This window comes from Enoplosus armatus, chromosome 14, assembly GCF_043641665.1.
Source record: "Enoplosus armatus isolate fEnoArm2 chromosome 14, fEnoArm2.hap1, whole genome shotgun sequence".
Taxonomy (NCBI): domain Eukaryota; kingdom Metazoa; phylum Chordata; class Actinopteri; order Centrarchiformes; family Enoplosidae; genus Enoplosus; species Enoplosus armatus.
The window spans coordinates 18,784,498-18,803,477 of record NC_092193.1 but is presented as its reverse complement, the minus strand read 5'-3'; the positions used below and the strand labels follow the sequence as shown (position 1 = coordinate 18,803,477).

The 18,980-nt window shown below is 41.4% G+C and overlaps 3 protein-coding genes across 3 annotated transcripts; all 3 read right to left on the bottom strand.

Moving 5' to 3' along the window:
• Positions 1–900: 900 nt before the first annotated feature.
• On the bottom strand, positions 901–3,875 carry LOC139297067 (SH2 domain-containing protein 1A-like). Its single transcript, XM_070919650.1, has 4 exons — positions 3,724–3,875; positions 1,593–1,653; positions 1,353–1,497; positions 901–1,095 (listed from the first exon to the last, which is right to left on the bottom strand). Exons 1-4 carry the CDS (start codon positions 3,873–3,875, stop codon positions 1,073–1,075), a joined length of 381 nt encoding a protein of 126 aa, XP_070775751.1. The 3' UTR covers positions 901–1,072.
• Positions 3,876–7,454: 3,579 nt separating this feature from the next.
• On the bottom strand, positions 7,455–13,210 carry LOC139296898 (uncharacterized protein CXorf38 homolog). The gene is made up of 8 exons (XM_070919462.1): positions 12,978–13,210; positions 11,596–11,733; positions 11,350–11,475; positions 10,925–11,077; positions 9,180–9,263; positions 8,955–9,083; positions 8,412–8,510; positions 7,455–8,034 (listed from the first exon to the last, which is right to left on the bottom strand). Exons 1-8 carry the CDS (start codon positions 13,179–13,181, stop codon positions 7,915–7,917), a joined length of 1,053 nt encoding a protein of 350 aa, XP_070775563.1. The 5' UTR covers positions 13,182–13,210; the 3' UTR covers positions 7,455–7,914.
• Positions 13,211–14,430: 1,220 nt separating this feature from the next.
• Positions 14,431–18,237, bottom strand: LOC139296809 (uncharacterized protein CXorf38 homolog). The gene is made up of 6 exons (XM_070919330.1): positions 18,019–18,237; positions 17,619–17,753; positions 16,130–16,252; positions 15,440–15,589; positions 15,116–15,328; positions 14,431–15,033 (listed from the first exon to the last, which is right to left on the bottom strand). The coding sequence occupies exons 1-6, from the start codon at positions 18,223–18,225 to the stop codon at positions 14,923–14,925; spliced, it is 939 nt and encodes a 312-aa protein (XP_070775431.1). The 5' UTR covers positions 18,226–18,237; the 3' UTR covers positions 14,431–14,922.
• Positions 18,238–18,980: the final 743 nt, after the last annotated feature.

Sequence of the window (18,980 nt, the reverse complement as noted above, 5' to 3'; positions counted from 1 at the left end):
GCCCTTTTGTTGCAGCGCTATGATAGTAACCACATCATTGTGGGCTCAGTGCCCATGTGCTAATAATGATACTTCCTATGAGGCTACAGCTTCATCACAATGCATTTTGCACAATATGTTGACTGGAATACTTTGCAGATGGAAAAAAACACAAGCTCAGATTTCAAGTATGCTGCCCGTGTGAAAGTGTGGAGATGACTATACTATACTATAAGCTCAACCCTGAAAACTAGCCTGACCAACTGGTGAGCCATCCATGACATATATGTTGCAGACACGCATTTTTGTGCCAAAGACTGATCAGTAAGAGGTTGTCATAAGAATGTTGCCAATGAATGAGAAGAACCTCGTGTTGCAAAAATTAATAAATAATTGGACCCACATGTGGAAATGAGTGTGCACACAACAGATGATCCTGCATTGCTACATTTCCTGTATTGTTACACTCACACTGAGTCCATCCTGCTACGGCGGCTTCAGATAAGATAAACGATGTGCGACAAACCACGTAGAACACTGTACTCAAGAGTGACTTCCCCAAAGCAGATGTAGAACACAAAAAACCCAGCAACTCTGTGTGATTGTAGGAAAAAAAGCCCAATTAAAACACATGACCATGACTATGTAAAAAAAAAATCCTTTTCTCACACAAAACATCACAATGCACACAGACAACCAGAGGTATCCACTTGTGCATTGACAGGCAAACACACAAAGTGAGGACATGTGACACAGGTCTGCCCGTGTGAAACCACAGCAACAGCGATGGTGTGTGATATATTTGCACAGCATCTATTTTAACAAAAACACTACACTCGCTCGGACACCAAACTACAAACATTTCAATGACTTTCAAGATCTCTTGAGCACACGGTGAAATATATCTACTTGAAACTGGCGAGGATCTTGTTAAGTAAAACATCCAATGTGAATTTTGATTAAAAAAAAACAACAATGAAAAGATGTGACAGACAGTACATGTCCTTGGTGTGCCATGTTCTGCATGTTTCTGTCATCTTGTTTGTCCACCTGGTTCATGGCACTGGTCGGTCAGGCTAAAGATGCTGCTGCTTCATGTTTCCATGTAGACAAACTCTGTGGAGGACAACAGTGAAACTGTGTTTGCAGCAACATTTCGTAGCTGAAAAGGAACTCTTTGATACACCACATAAAAACACACACACACACGCACACACACACACACACTAAATTCACTGTGTTTTTGTGTCTGTGAGTGAACAGATTTAACTTTACTATAAGTATATTTTTCAGGATGTTTTTACAATTTGACACAAAGGAAAATACTTTATATTAGAAAGTACCACAAGTGTGTGTGTGTGTGTGTGTGTTACCTTGTCCCAAGCTGATGCACTGTAGCTGTGTTTTGTCCAGTGGATCAGTGAGGGGGGCTATACTGGCATCAGAGGCTGCACCCCGTCTGTAGCTCTCTATCAGTGTTTCCAGAGTCCTAAAGCTCTGCAGTCTGACTCCTGAATCCTGCCAATCACACACACACACACGAACATGCATAAGTAACATCCTTGTGTGTGTGAGTGTGGACATGTGCGATCTGCATGCAGGTGTTAACCCACCTGAAGACGCCAGCCGTCAGTGGAGCACACCAGCCTGTAGGTGTGCACAAACGGTGCTTTCCTGCAGAGCACAAAGTTCGGAAATTTGAATGATGATGGTGAGAGTGTGTCGAACCTGAAACTGCAATTTACACACATGTTCCAGTGTGACGATTACATCTGAAAGAGAATGATTCAGTGATGAACAAACTGATTTTCATTGTCTCATTTTTCTTTTGTTTCCACAAGCTGTTAGTTCTGTTGATCTTTCTATATCCTGTACCTGGATTCATTATGTGATTAATGAATTATCATTAATTGATCATTTACAAATAAGAAAGACTTTCATGGCTTACGGCTGTGATTCTTAATATCTATATTATAGGACGGCTTTTTGAATATTTTTGCTGGTATGTTTGTACCTGAACCCCTTGATGCAAGTATACAGTGGTGGAATGTTATGAAGTACATTTACTCAAGTACTGTACCAAAGTACAAATTTGAGGTACTTTGTAGAGTATTTCCACTTTCTATTTCCCTCCATTTCAGAGGGAAATGTTACACGTTTTCCTCCACTACATTTATCAGCAATAGTAACTAGTTAAGTTTTAGATGAAGATTTTATACGTCAAACATACGATCAGCTTATAAAATGTGTATTGTTATAGATGAAACCACCAACAGTATATGCTCTTGTTAAAGTTAGTTTGACTTTGACAACATTCAGTTGCTGCTTCGATGGTAACAATGAACATATAATAAATGGAACACTTTCAGTGGAGACATTATGCATAAAGAGAACTTTCACTTTTAAGTACAATTTAACTTGTACTGAGTATTTTTCCATTGTGGTATTGCTACTTTTCCTTAGGTAAAAGATGAGTGTACTTCTTCCACCACTGTCAGTATATTATTACGCAGCTTTTTACTTAACTAAAGTGGACATTCTGGAGATTTAGATTTCCAATAATTTCTTTCATATTTTGTATTTTTACTCATGCTGCTGTAAGTTGAGTTTTACTCTAGCTGTGCGTGTCGTCGGCAACACAGGTTCCCTTTAGGTCAATGCCTTCAAACTCTCTTCTGGTGTGTCTGAGACTGCAGCTGAAGTGATGCAATGACCATTGAATTGTGTGGTTTTTTTATGCCCAAATGTGTATTTACATGAAAAAAACCCAGGCTGTTTCCATGGACTGGGGCTTCAGTATGTCTCTAAATTGTTACAACACAACTCGTGTTCCAGCAAGGCAAACTATCATCTCTTTATCAAGTACAGAAAACTGCTACACAGACGATGAAATGCTCTTCAGTGAATATCATTACATGGAGGAGCACTTAGCTCATGACTAACTCTTACATGTAATGTAATTCAAATTAAAATGTGTAAGGATTTCAGTCTTCACCCTTCAATCAACCCCCTGGAGTCCAGCTACATTTGGGTTCATTTTTGCCAACATTCGTTTTTTTTAGCACACAAAGCTTATAAAAATGTACAAAAATCTTAAAAGTAATAATCACTCAAAATATTATTATAGAGGTGTTCAAGTTTGCAAAATATATTGCTTCACTATTTATTTATTTATTTTTTTACATGCTTGTTGTCTGTCAGGTTATATGTTATATATTTAAAAAAAATGTAGCACCATCAGACCACGGCAAATTCCTTGTAATGTATGTTACTTGGCAATAAACTGTTTCTGATTCTGATTTATACTCACAAATACAGCAGAAAAAGGTGAGAAATAAAACTATAACAGTCTAATTACATGTGAACTCTTTTTTGTGCCTTTTTTCATTGAAAGTCTATGCGTGTCTGTAAATCTCTGTAATGTTTAATTTCATGAACTCAGTTTTACAAATCTCTTTTTTTATGTACAGACTCAACTAAATATTCAGAAGTTTTTGTTAATGAAGTTCCTTTCAGAGACCTCCTCTCCACGGCTGATGTGGAGCCCTCCTGTGTAAAAGCCCTGCATCAGCACATCCAACTAGTTTGCTCAGCTTATCTCCACATGATGTGTAAATGAAGTAAATAGAACATTCGCAGTGTATTCTCCCATGAATAGGCAGCTTCAATGAAGAAAGATCCAACAAACTCATGAGGGTGCTGACTGAAAGATGTCACTTTTGGTCCCATTTGTGCTCAGCTCACCTCACACACAGACAGTAGGCCCCCTGCACCGTCTCGCTGTCTCTCAGCAGAAAGCTGCCGTCATGTCCAAACCTCGCCAGCAGCCTCTCCGTGGCCTCGCTTCCAATTCTTCCGTAGTAAATAGACTGGACCTGGATCCCCTCCCTCTCCATGTTGCCTCAGAGGCAGAGGCACCCATGTGTGCTAGTGGGCTGAGGGTGCAGCAGATTGTAGCTGCAGACTAGTGTGTGAGAGGCTGTGAGGCAGGAAAAGCTTTTCTGGTTTTCACACTTTTCTGCCATGCAGCTGCGCCTCACATGCCGTGCACTTTGTCTAACCCAAATTCTGGCTTTTGAAAAGTGAAAGTACATCTCAGGCTTGGTTCCTGTTTTGAAAGTCACAAAACAGAAAAATACCCTCACAAAATAGTGTCATTGCTCAGTCCGGCTTGGCCACCCGCTCCACCATTTGGCCTTCTGATAACCCGTGAGTGTAAACATGAGTTGTTGTCACACTGTATTAAGGCAAGAAAGGGCATATTTAACTGCAACTTGGCAGTTGGACTCTGTATGAAAGTGGTTTCAGATAAACTCACAGGACGATGAGTTAACGCAGACAGACAGGTGCAAACAGCAATGCCCCACACACAACCCCCCCCCACACACACACACACACAAACCACCAGCACCCCCCCCCCCCCCCCCCCCCCCCCACACACACACACACACACACACACAAACACACAAACCACCAGCACCCCCCCCCCCCCCACACACACACACACACAAACACACAAACACAAACAAAGACATCAAACCTAACTGTATTAATGTGACTACATGAAGTCCTTATTCAGACTTGGGTTCTTTAACAAGATTCAAAGTGGAACACAACATCTAACAGTTAGGGTTAATAGTAAAACTTCTGTTTTGTGAGAGTTCTGTGAGAGTCTTATTAAAGTACAAAGATCTTTTCAAGACCCAAAGACATGGTGCTTTTCTCTAGAATAATTTCTAAAAGTACATGTTTCGGGATGAAATAAGTCAGAAGCTGACTTCATGCCAGCTTGAGTATCAACGCACTCATACAAAGCCCTGCCACAGCACAGATCACTTGTACCCTAGCGTTAGCATTCTCTACCAACCTTTTACATAGGAGCCTGAGACGGAACCATGCATTATGAATATATACATACAGTTAAAATGGTTTAAACTTAAAATGTGTTTTGACAAAATACATATTCTGATTGCCTCCATTCATGTATGCTGGCTGCTGAATCAATGGTGGACAAACTGTTTTTGTGTTGACAGAGTTCTGGGTATGTCCCGGTACAGTGTGTTGACTGGCTCGCACAGCAGAGATGTAAAGGCCTCATATGATAAACATGCAGCATACAGAGTTAATATGGTTTAAAAGCAAACATAGTTCAAAAGAAAGCACGTTTTTGTTTTGCCAAACAGTTTTTCCAACTAAATAAGGCTGTAACTTTGGAAGATAGCCACTTGACTTGACTAACTGGAGCTGCTGAAGCCTCATAAACTGTTCCTAATGCGCTAAGAGGCACATAACAAACTAAAATGTTACTTTTAAAATGGAGCAAAGACCGGAAGGAACATAGCAGCCAACTAACTTCTCATCTAACTAACTTTGTCTTAATTTAATTCAAATACTTCTTCGTGAAATCTCCCTTTTTTGCATTTTCACAAATCCATTGAAAGTTTCACAAAATTTGCATAGTGCGGCTGATTAAGGCCTGATGCTGGGCTGTTTCTCAAGCGTGCTGCGCATGACTGGAAAGCAATGGAGTGCAAAACATTTCTAGTGCTGAACTGTGAATATTAGTTGAGAAGACCTTTCAGGAACTGCAAGCATGTATTCATCCTGCAAGAGGAAGGCTGTGTGTGAGGAGTGTTGACAGCCTACTTAGTAAGTACTGAAAAATAACAGGAAACAAGGACAAACACAATCTGCACCTACAAAAGGACCACAAATATCCCCCCCATGGTTCCATTACAGTTTTGCCACCACTGAGAACTGATACGTTTGTATTTCAACTGAATGTTGTGCTCTCTATAGTAGAGCCACTAGGACTTGATGTTTCAATCCCTGTTATAAATTGGCACTCCTGATGTTGGCAGTGGGATTGTAGTGGTGAAAGGGAGGGGAAGCATGTCATCAGGGTCATCAGGTGGGCACCCTCCTTCTTTGATGTTTCATTGATAAGCCTTTGTGGGAAAGCATCTGTGGTGCTTCACCTCTCTTCTAAGATTGATGCCAGCTGAACTTGGTTGTACCGCCCTTGGGTGAGGCTCGTAGTGCATCTTGTTAAAATGTGCCGTAGCAATGCAGGTGCTTGACAAAGGGAGCAAGTGGGGTCTTTTCCGAACCACAGCTTCAGGTTCTAGGGTGTGGGTAGGAGGTCATAAGTGGGTCTGATGACAAAAAAGTTGACATCCCTCCATCTGAGACTCAGTCATCCAGCTAAGTTTCCTCTTTTCCAGGCTCCACCACAAGCTGTCTCTTCTGCACTGATGTTGCCTTGAGGAGCTTTTGGGACGAGCCCGAGACCGGCTCTCCCATGTTGGACTTGGCCAAACAGATCCTTGAAGTGAAGAGCATACATAGCACTCTGAACACTTTCAGATGGGGGTGCGCTTCCTCCCAGTTGCGAAAATGGGGGCTGCTGTTCGAACAACACTATCTTCAGATCCAGTGGGGATCATGACCAACCTTGCTTTGATACATTTGAATGACTGACACTGTGAAATTACTGTTTGTTAACACACACTGCCCATTTCAATCAGCACTCATAACCCAGAACCAGACAACATGCTCCAGTGCTATTTGCTTAGGGGGATTATGTGGTTATTATGGTCAGGTTGTAATGGTGTCATCTGCAATAAAGCCTCACATTAAGACGAAGTCTCTGCATCTGATAATTGATATCCGAAGATATCGCACTCATGTTCAAGCATTACTGCCATAAAAGCATTGCCACAGCACAGATCTCCAGAGGCAGTGACTTCATCCCTAGCATGCATACAAGCATGTGTTGTCACTGCCCATTTTTTATCAGCAGTATTTCCTTCAGTTACTAAAGTTCAGGGTTAGGGTAACGCAAAAGGCAAAGGTCATTATTTTTCACACCACATTCACCTGCTTTGAAAGAGTTAATAGAGCCAATTGAACCTAGGTTGCCTTTGTCAGCCTTTCTATGAACACAATCAAATGAATAATAATAAAATAATAATAATCAAAATAATACTAATACTAATAACAGAATCATCGAATCATGCGATCTTAAATGTGAAAATGTCACTTTTGACCACATTTGTGAAATATGTTTTTGGCTTTGTTGGCTTTTTCTTTATCAGTTCCTGTTTTGGAAATTACAAAACAGAAAGCCGCCAAGACGAACTCAATGGATCACCGAGACACGTTTGTACTTACACTACTCACAAAAAGTTAGGGATATTCAGCTTTCACATGAAGTCGATTCACATTGAGCAGAAATGAGGAATGAGATGAAGAAATTACCATTGCATGCTTCTACTTAAATGCCCTACTTTCATGATATAATATCACTGTAGCATGAACTTTTTACATTTACCATAAATTTCACCCGAAAGTCGAATATCCCTAACTTTTTGTGAGTAGTGTAAATACATTTGATTTCTACATGAAAGCAACAGGAAATGTACTGTGTATATTGTTGTAATAAAATAAGATACGTAGATTTGAGAATATCAGTGTTTGAGAATAATGATTTTTATTTGCTATGACAAAGGGTGATGCATATAACAATGTCCCACACACAATTGTGTTCAATGTTTTTATCATACCATAAAAGCATAATTTAAGTGCATAGATATATTACTATGTAGACATTCCTACACATTTGGACCCTGGTAGCTTTATTACACCATTAGGATGTGGTGTAGACGCTTTGTAATTAATTGTAAAGCTGTATGAAAGGGGTTTATGATAATATAGAGAACAATGAGTTTAAGCAAACAGATAGTGTATATGCCTATGGCAATCTCACCCTAATCTAAGTAAAGCCTAGCTGTGGTTTGGCACTATGTCCAGTGTTTATACTCTTGGCAAAAGCTTCTGGCTCCATGTAGATCTTCGCATCCACTCAGACATATGCTACATCCCTTTTTTCCCTTGTCCCCAAAATTGCCAAGAGATGCTATCCTTTCTATACATTTAAAGCAGTGAAAGAATACTCATAAAAATCGCAGTCACAGCAGCGAGCACTACTGGCACTATCCTGAGTCCTTCTGGCATCTGGCCGAATTCCTCCAGGGTGCGACGTTGACAAGGAGCCTGACATGTAAACATGCATACACACACACCCAATTAGAATGACAGACAAGAAAGGTAATTTTATGAGTATGTTTTAGTATACATACAGTACACACATACTGCAAAATGCATTGTCTAAATAAACTTTGGACGATAGCTGTCTGATTTTACTAAGTCAGACTGCTGAGGCCTTTTATAGGCGGCAGTTGAACTTACATTTTTACGCAGGACTGTAAACGTTTCCCCCATTATTAACAGAAGGAAGGGATCACTTCCAGGCAAGCATGAACAGAAGGAATAGTTACAGCTACCAATAGCTCTTTAAAAGTACATATGGCCATGTGAGAATGGTTTTAAAACAGACTTGAAAAAATGTGAATTGATCCTTTAAATCTTACCGAATGCCGAATCTCTTGTCGTCGCTGAGCCAGCTCTCTCTCCAACTTCTCCAGCCTCATCCTGGTGTGTGCGTGTTCATCGGCCTCTTGCGCAACAGCCTAAGGTTGAAGAGCACAATGCATTCACACACACACACACACACTAAACTGTCTGTCTGACTACGAGTGCCTGGCCACAATATGTGTATGGACAGGGAGTGTATATGATGTAGATATATATACTACACATATTTTGAAGGCAACAAACAATAACAAAAGCAACAAGTTGCAGCCTATTATTCACTCCCCTTTTAGCTCTGTTTCTGGTCTCTACCAAGCCCCATCAGCTTTTCTTTTTGCTAAATACAGCTGTCTGCTGCTGAAAACGGTGCAATATGAGAGCAGTGAGAACCAAAACAGTAAAGTTGGGGGCTGTAAAACCAAAACAACTAGCTGAAAGGCGTTGAAGCGCTTTGTAGAGCTGACGAAAACTGTTAAATGGGGTGGTGACTGCTATAGTTGAAAAAGTAATTCATGTACAAAAGTAGAACTTGTGTATCTTACAGAATGCAGAGACAATATGTTTATGTCACGCTGAGCAATCATTTCCTGCTGCCTCCTCAACCGGTTTTTGTAAGAGCGGCGCAGAGTCTGAATTTTCTGGTCACACTCATTGGCCAACTGAACGGCCTCCTAAGATGTAAATGAAACACATACATAGAATAAGCATGGCTGAAAAGAAAGCATGTTTGAAGAGAGAGCATTTTATGATTGTGTTTTGTATTTTACAAAAAGCATATCCTCCAGTTCTTTCCCACGCTGCCTCAGAATTTTGTCTGCAGGCAACATCAGTCTGAAGTCAAGGTTCTGAATCTGAAAACAGAGTGGTACAAAGCATAGTTTCAGTATTTTTAGTCCACTCAGGTCCTGGATGGAAGTTTAAAGAAACAATTTCTAATCGAAGTGGGTCGTCCGACTGACAAAATCTTCCAAAACCCTTCAAATCAACAGATTTAAGATGCGCTATTACTAGAAAAAAACTAAATCTAAATAAATTTTTATCCATGCTAGCGCCATGGCACTGTGAGTCAGTCTGTCAGTCCACCACTTTGGTCCAGACTGAAATATCTAAACAGACACATGGTCCCCAGAGGATGAATCTTACTAACTTTGGTGATTCTACCTCACGCAACATCCGCAGGTTGACAATTACGGCATTTAGTGAAATGTAAAACTATCAGATGGATTAGCATGAAAATTTGCACAGATGTTCATAGTCCCCACAGGGCGTATGACTTTGGTGATCCCCTGACTTTTCCTTTTTGTTTTTTGAGTGAAATGTCTTGACAAATATTGGATGGATTGCTATGAAATTTGGTGCACACATTCACGTCCCCCTCAGGATGAATTGCTAATAACTTTAGTGATTCTTTAACATCTCATTTCATCTAGCGCCATTGTCAGGTCAAAACTTTGTCCAAGACATTTCCATCAGCCTCAGCTGTAATTTGTGTTTAGTGCTAATTAGCCAACTCATACTCAAGTCATGTAGTGGTAATCTAATTTGGGTACCCAATTAATTTATTTAAGTGTTTTTGCATAATTCCTATGAATTAGATAGGACAGGGGTGTCAAACTCAAATACACAGTGGGCCAAAATTTAAAATTAAACAAAGCCACGGGCCAACGTTGAATAAATTAACCTTTAATATGGACCCAAACAAGTTTTGCTTTAACATTAAATATGGAAGAAGCAACGCTTATGTAACTTAATAGTGAAGACATGCAAAATCGAATTTCAAATAAAAAAAACATATCAATGGCATATTAAATAAAATTTAAATAGAAATTGTATGTGTTTTTTCTATTTGCAGCCTTCTGAGGTAAATATCAAAATAAACTTTTTCCACAGGCTAATAAATTTGAAAATAAAATAACAATAATGAATGAACCAACCATTCAAGCCTTGGAGTAGCAAGAAAAAGTGCATAAAGAAAACGTTAATTACTGCTCAGTTTGCAACACACTGATCTAATCTGATGTGCCCAAGCCAGATACCTGGCATCTTTTCTTGGATGCTAGTTCATCAATGTCTGGGCTCAGGCTCTGAGCTGAGGAAACCCTCAATATTGAACGAAGGTGTTCATCAGTCAGACGTCTCCTGTGAGATGTTTTCGTCATCTTCATCAAGGAGAAAAGTTGCTCACATAGATAAGTGCTACCGAACATTGGTCTGGGAGAGAGGCACGGGGAGGCTTGGTGAGCGGGGGCTTTCCTGCCGAAACACAGATCGCTACTGACACAGAGTAGAGGGCATGTCTGGGTCCTGTCCTGATTGACGCGCCAAAACAAGAGCAGAGCATTATGGGATTTGTAGTATTAGCGGTGAATGCGCTGTTCTGTACAGGCGGGCCAGCTCTAATATTAATTTTATATTGCCTTTATATTGCCCGCGGGCCAGAGTTTGACACCCATGAGATAGGATGAAATACACAGTACATGAGAAAAATGAGAAAACACACACACACACGCACCTCATCGATGTCCTGGGACAGGGTTATGAACGCAGTGTCATGTTTTGCCAGTGCGTCACCCAGAGCTCTGATTAGATGAAAGTAACGATGCATATCCTCTGTCTTCAGCTGCAAACTTGAAGAATGCATGATTTTGTTTCGGAAGCTGGTAACCTATGCACAGTGGCGAATAAAGACAGATTCTTTGTAGGTTAGGGTAGATATGGGATTCGAGAATTGGCAACAATGGGTTTCAATGCAATCAAACTGAAGCCTCTAAGGCTTAACATAGTGTTCTGTAAATGATATGGGTGCATGAATATGATGTGTGTGTGTGTGTCCACACGCTTGTTATGCAACTTGGTCATTTTGATTGATTTCTCTTTAAACAAATGCAGATTAACGACAACAGCTGTATTGTTGTGTGTGTGCAGATAATCCTTTACCTCTTCACACACTGTACCCAGCTCAAAAATCTTGAAGTGCTTGCATTGGGTCATGAGAGACAGAAGCGCATGAATGTCAAAGTCATCGATGGATTTATGTTTCCTGTGACCGTCTCCCATGTACACCTGAAAACAGAAGGAGGCATCATTGGTGTGACACCTGCCAAACAATCAGACCAAACCAACTTTACACTACAAAAAATGTATCATTGTGATGGCAAAAATGATTTAAAGTGCCAGCCTTACCTTAGCCACTTCCCATTTCTTTTGGGCCCACAGGTGGGGTTCACTGTTCATCCACATCACCTTTCCACGCTGATTGTTGTGGTTGGCCCACATCACATTACTCCAACGAGAACACGCGGGACAATCGAAAGAAGGAATCTGCAATCAGCAGCGTAAATATTACAATCACAGTCACAAATGTGCAATCCTCTTTAAGGATGTAGGAGGCTCTGTAAACACCATATTCTTTTGATAACACATGGGGAGGAGAAGGATTTCCGGTACAGTACGATACAATCAGAGCATGAGGAACACTTTGACTGTCATTTTGTGAAGGTTGTTTTTTTCTTGTTTTTTTTTTTTCCACAGAAATACTTCTATCATTTATATGAAGCACTAAAATATAATATTGATTTGGAGTCACTGGGTCACATTAGATGGAAGCTAGAAAAACTGCCATTATTGTCAGTGAAATATTTATGGAAAATTAATAAATTACACACTAGTTATCAAAATTGTGTGCTGAAACCAATTTAGTATACTTTTTCGTTTAAGTAATTTATGGTCCCTAACAACAAACCCCAGCGGTTAAGAGCGAGGGGGGCTGGGAGGTGAGCCTACTCTGATGCAAACTAGCCAGCGGTTTGCAAGTTACTTCATCAGCTGACGTCACCAAGCAACCACTGTCCCGGAAAATCCGCCCCGAGTCCCTTACATGGAAGTCAGTCCACAGGTTGTTATAGGCAACCGAGAAAGATCATTTTTAATTTTCTAATTTTTTTTAAGTGACGTCACACTCCGTTAGCAATAAAAAGCGATCAACACACGTGAATTGTTACATTAGGGTGCCTTTAAGGAACCGGTGAGGCCCTGAGCTCAGAAGGCTGCGCCTACACAACGTTTTACGTCGTACAGGCTTTGCTGTCTCAGGCTGCCGCCAGTGGGATAAAGGCGAGGCAGAATCTATATACCCTCACTGGGTAAAAAACAAAGCCTACCCCTAACCGCTGTGAGACAGCGGTGACGAAGGTCACGCCCTGAAACAGTGGAGCAGGAGAGGAGCAGGAGAGGAGCAGGAGAGGAGCGGGGGGGGGGGGGGGCAGCTCTCTATGCGCCGACATTAATCACACAGCACAGAGGTTCTGATGTGCGCGCGGTCTAACATCACCTCCTTTAGCCCTATGCCCTCTACAGAACACGTGCTTTAGTCTTGTCTGAGTTATTAAGACCGAGAAAAGTGTAAGTCTTGCTGAAGAAGTGCAGAGTTAATCATCCCCCGCCGGCGTACACTTCACTATAACGGAATTTCAACCGGAGCGGTGACTAAAGGCCACGCAGACTCGTGTTGCTGGCCCGTGCAGCAGAAACAGCGTCTTTTCACCGGGTCACATCACAGTTTCTACCTGGTTTGGCCGTGGTTTCCAGTTTCTTAAGTCGCACTTCTTGTCACACTGAACGAAGTCGCACTTGTTGCGCACTTCTTGGTGGAAAATGCCAACCTGCCGATCAATGAAATGCTTCAGCGGCTCCTGGAGACACCTCAAACTGACGACGCCTTTCAGCCAGTTCTTATGGTCGTCTTTCTCAAAAATCCGAATGGACTCCATGCTGACGCAGCACTATCTAGCCAGCTGAACCGTTATGACCAACACAACTTTAATCGAAGTTTGTACAGGAGGAAAAGAGGAACGGGCGTGTGGGATGGGACCGCCTCAGCCAATCAGGGAGGTCGAATGATTCACATGGGTCATGATGCAAGATTAAATACAATTGTATAATAAGGAGTGATACACTTTAGCCCATAAAACGAACTCTTTCTCTACCTCGTATTGTCTCTAAATGCAGCACTTGAAGCAGCTCAGCATATTTGATGAAGTCAAAGATGTGCTGGCATGATTCTTGCAGTTTTGGGGTTGCATCCACATGGTTGAAACGCACTGTTTGGCTCGCTTTGGATAAAAGCGACAGCAAAATAAAATGTAATATATATGTGATGTTATTTTGACCAAATTATATATAAACCAAAAGCTTCTAAACTCTACAACACATTTAAGCTTTACATTCATTTTTTTTTTTATCATCCTACAGTGACTGCAGGTTACTGCTGTGTGTGATTGATGTACTATGTTACTTTCAATGAGGCCAGTAGTGGAAAAGTAATGACGTATATTTAGTACAGTATAAGTACTGTACTTAAATACAAAGTGCTTAACTTAAGTATTTCCTGCTACTCTATACGTGTACTGCACTACATTTCAGAGGGAATGGTGTACTTTTTACTCCACTGCATTTTACAGAAATAGTTACTAGTTACAGATTCATATTTTACGTAGTAGTTTATGTATCATATTGAAAGTAGCTTCACCTGGCCCAGCTACTCCTTTAAAATGCTGCCAACACTTTAATGCATCCACCCATGTAGCCCATGTCGAGTACAGACCGACACCTGGGAAGTCAGTGCATAGAAATCACGACACTCCTCGAACACTAGATCAGAAATGGCCACAATATTTCCTGTGAAGGCCAGTGTTGGGCTTGTTATTCTCACAGTGAAGCACTGTTCGTTACTGGAAAGACGTTAGGCTATTTTACATGATTTAATGAAAGGCTCATAAGCTTCCGCTACCAGGTCAGGAATGTGTATATGCATAATTAGCATTTACTTTTTGTTTAGACTGTAGCTGGTTCATTAAGTTATGAACAAGGTACATTTGTTTTGGTCATTGCTAAAGTTTTGTTACATTGATTAATTTTTTTGTGGCTGTATAAGCACCTGGATAGATTTATGATATAATTATTATTATTATTATTAATAAGTTAAAAACCAAAATATAGACCTTTCAATCAGGAACAATGGATTTTGTCAGGTCTTTTTATTTACATTGCATTATAATACTATGTACTGTACATGCACATTAGGGCTCAGCTGATGCTCAATTATGGCAAAAATCACAATCACGATTATTTCACACGATTACTCATTGATTTTGGAAACATCATTGAGCTTTAAAAAAAACCAAAAACCTTTCTTAATTTCAGATGATTCAACAACTAACTAAAGTAAACGGAAGCACACCACTGTAAAGGAAAGGGGTGTGCTGGATTTATAACACAAGACAAAACCAGAGCATCATTGAGAAATGGAATGCGGCACAATAATCGTTTTATCTTGATTATCATAATCGTAAATTGAAAATAAAATCCAATTAATTGCCCAGCCCTAATGCATATCTGTTACAAATCCCTTGATCTGCTTAAATTATGACCGTGACCTATTTCAAATAGTTAATATAAAAGACATATATGCACAATATGCTCCTCATTTCCTTTGCCACCTGTTCCTTCTTCTTATTCTCCGGCCTGCAGTGAGTTGATGGCTTGGAGCTCTGCAGAAAACCTCTCGCCCAGATCTCTGTTGGCCTGCAGGAAACCACCCAGCTTCTGCAACTGCTCAGTGACCTAAAGAAGAGACAGAGTCACGTGACATCTTTATATAAGTGTGCAACTGCACCACACGAACATCTGTATTTGTTCTTCGCACCTCTGTCTTTGTATCATCATCATCATCATCAGCAGCAGCAGCAGCATGCAGTAACTCCTGCAGCCTCTCTTGTACCAACTTGGCCTCCCATTGGCTGATTAAATCGACACTGGGCTCCCACTGGTTGGCAAAATCACACTCTAATCCATCCAGGTCAACAGTATCCGTTCGGTCCAAACCAGAGACACATATTGACAAATCAACGGTCAGCATCTGGACGAACAAAACACACAAACTGTGACGCAAAACGACACTAACGCAGCCGCGACCTGAGAGCCTCCAAACACTGGACATATTTCAGCAGCAGCAGACGAGCATGCTCACCTCCTCTATCTGTCGTCCAGCTTTTACCATCTGTGGTTCGTGGCTGAACTGCTGCACAAGCTTCTTTAGGGCGGCCTGGTAGTGCTTCATCCATTCATCCTTCACACGAAACTCACAAGAATGCATCAAATCATTCCTGTAACGGATCACCTGGAACCACACACACACACACATTACAGAACAGCATCATCAAAAATCTAGTGTTTTATTATTCTTTTATTCTTTTATTTACTCTACTTTTGGTGTTTCTCCTGGCCTCAGTTTCTTGTGTTCACATGCTCATTTGAAAGCAGTCTAAAATTATTGTTTACCTCCCCGACATTTAATGGCGGTGACTGAGATACAGCGTTATTACCAGTGATGAAGGCAGCCAGTTGACAGACAGAGATGAGTGGAGCAGACAGACATTATGTATTGTTAGTCTAGATAATCAGAGCACATAGTTACAGTGTGAATATTTTGTTGCAAGACTTATAAAATAGGAGCATGCATACGCACGGTTAATAAATCTGAAAAGAGTGTATGTATATTTCAGCCTGTGTACACTGACTTTTAGTCTTGAACCTACAATGTTTTATGCATCTGTCCCCAGGTACATAAGGCTTGGTCGCCGTTTTCTGACTTAACAACTTGACAATGACCGACCAAAAGCAGCACAGCATGCCCATTTAAAAAGAAATGTATGTTTACCTCTCTCACAAACTTTGTATCCACAGACTTGAAACAACCACAGTAGTTGATTAGGTTCAGCAGAGCGGAGGCATCGCACTGATCTGCCCCCTTCACTTTCCCCTGACCCCGTGGCATGTAGGCCTACAGAGAGAGAGACAGACAGAGACAGAGACAGAGAGAGACAGACAGAGACAGAGACAAAGACAGAGAGAGAGACAGAGACAGAGAGAGAGACAGAGGCAGACAGAGACAGAGAGAGAGACAGAGACAGACAGAGAGAGAGACAGAGACAGAGAGAGACAGAGAGAGAGACAGAGACAGACAGAGAGAGAGATAGACAGAGACAGAGAGAGAGACAGACAAAGAGAGAGACAGAGACAGACAGAGACAGAGACAGACAGAGAGAGACAGAGAGAGAGACAGAGACAGACAGAGAGAGACAGAGAGAGAGACAGAGACAGACAGAGACAGAGACAGAGAGAGAGACAGAGACAGACAGACAGAGAGAGACAGACAGAGACAGCGAGAGAGAGAGACACAGACAGAGACAGACAGAGACAGACAGAGACAGACAGAGACAGCAAGACAGAGACAGAGAGACAGAGAGTCTGTCACATTTTCCTCCTTGGAAAATATAACGTAGCACATTTGATGTGACTTGACTGTGTGATGAGATTCAACACACTCAGGTCTGCAAGCAAGCAATGATTCTTTTCATTATCGATTACTGATTATTTCCTCCATTGATTTGGCCAGTTGTTTAGTGTATGATATTTTTTCATCTGGTCATACATACAGTATCACAGCCCATTTCGTCTGTGATAGATCACAAATCCATCCATCTCCCCATCCTGCCTGAAGCGCTGCACCGATCAGCTGTCTATTAACGTACATCACCCCTGTCCCGCCTGCGTTACATTAACGCACCCACCCCCTACTGGACACTTTATCTGGACACTTTACTTTATTTTGGTCACAGCACTGTTTGTTATTTATCTTATCTTATTTTTATTTTTATTCTTATTTCACCTTTTATATTCTACATATTTGTTGTCAAAACAATAGCACCTTCAGACCACGGCAGATTCCTTGTAATGTATGTTACTTGGCAATAAACAGTTTCTGATTCTGAAATCATTCACTGTGTCAATGCGAGGTCCACGTGTCACATTTCTAAACAATATTTTTTTAAACCTTGGTACCTTGGTTTAGTTACTCTAAACTATTGTAACCCTACATTTTTCTTCTTTTCTCTATTCCCCTGGTTGTGATGACCGGTAGATTCTTATCACGCTCCATTTTTAGTGCTCGTTGTATGTCAAGATTAGGACCACATTTCCCATAAACCTCACGTCTGCTTGCTGTGTTTAAGCCGGAGCAACAGCCGTGTTTTTCCAGCAGTCCTCTTCTGTTTATGACTATTTTTCTGTCTCATATATGATGTAGTAATGGCCTAGTGACATTATAATGCTGTGTGTGTGTGTGTGTGTGTGTGTGTGTGGACTACCTTGGCCAGCTCCCAGTAGTCGGTTCTCCAGTGAGGAGGGAAGCAGTTGTCCCAGTTCACTGTGGCTCCAGGCTGTCTGTTGTGTCTCAGGATCACGGCCTTCCACTCTGAGCACACCCTGCACTGTGAGGAATGCTAGACACACACACACACACACACACACACACTTAGGCAAGTTACTGTGAGTGGGAAATAATCAGAATCAGAATCAGAAACTGTTTATTGCCAAGTAACATACATTACAAGGAATTTGCTGTGGTCTGAAGGTGCTAGCGATTGAAGATAGCCTACAATATGGCCGCAGTAAAGACATAATAAGTGAGTACCACAGTGCCGCAGAAGCAAGAATTAAATGGGAAAGAAATACCCAGACTAAACCGAATTTAAAGACCAGTCTAACCTGATTGTCTCCCAGTCTGCACGAAGAAGTCTCACACGGTTTCCGGAGCAGAGGGTTTTGCCTGAGCAGGTCTCCGTGGAAAGCTCTCATGAGGCGGCTGATGAAGGGATGCAGACCGTCCTTCAGTAAGGGCAGACACCGGCTCGCTTTAAACCAGTTTGTATACTCCTTGTCGTTGAGACGGACAGCCAGCTCCGTGAGAACCATGTCGGCCTTCCTCCCTGATAGAAAACACACCAAAGAAGCAGAGCGAGTTCAGAGACCTCATGTTTACTCCACCCTCTCAGTGCTAGCAACAGGGTGGCCACAAGATGGCGCCGCCTGCTTTAGCAACGCTGCTGCTGGTTTGAGGAAGGAGGTGTTTCTGATGGCGACTGAAAGCTTTAAATACATGACTTCACGTGGTACAGGAAAGAGATAACATAAAGTTGTTGGACTCTGTGCCTCTGGCACGAGAGTGAATTGTTCTGGTTACAGCTGGGTCCAGCTTCAGACTAGTCTCTGAGGTGGCTGCTTCCAGCTGTCACACAGCTGTGGGCTTCAGGACATCTTTGGGTGAAGTCTGCTGTCCTTCACTTGCTCATCCAGGAGTGATGTCAGGGCTTGTTTGACCCAGAGAGGAGGCTGTGTGGTAGCAAGTGAAACACTGACAACCATTTCCAAATCCAGTATTATACGCCCATCCAGGCCATGCTCTGTTTTGCATACATGTACTCAATATCATTACAAAGCAATTATAAAGGTCATATCAGTTATTTCAAAAGTTATTTATTTTCTTCGGCCAGATATGTGGCCTTTGCTTTTTTAAAATCTTGATGTAGTTTAAACAAGCAAATATACACAGTGAAACAGTTACATAGAACACACATAAATATATATATAACATACATTGAAATAGCGCTAAGTGCTAAAGTGCTTAATATAAAGTGCTGAGCTTAAGTGCGAAGAGGTGTTCCAGTTCT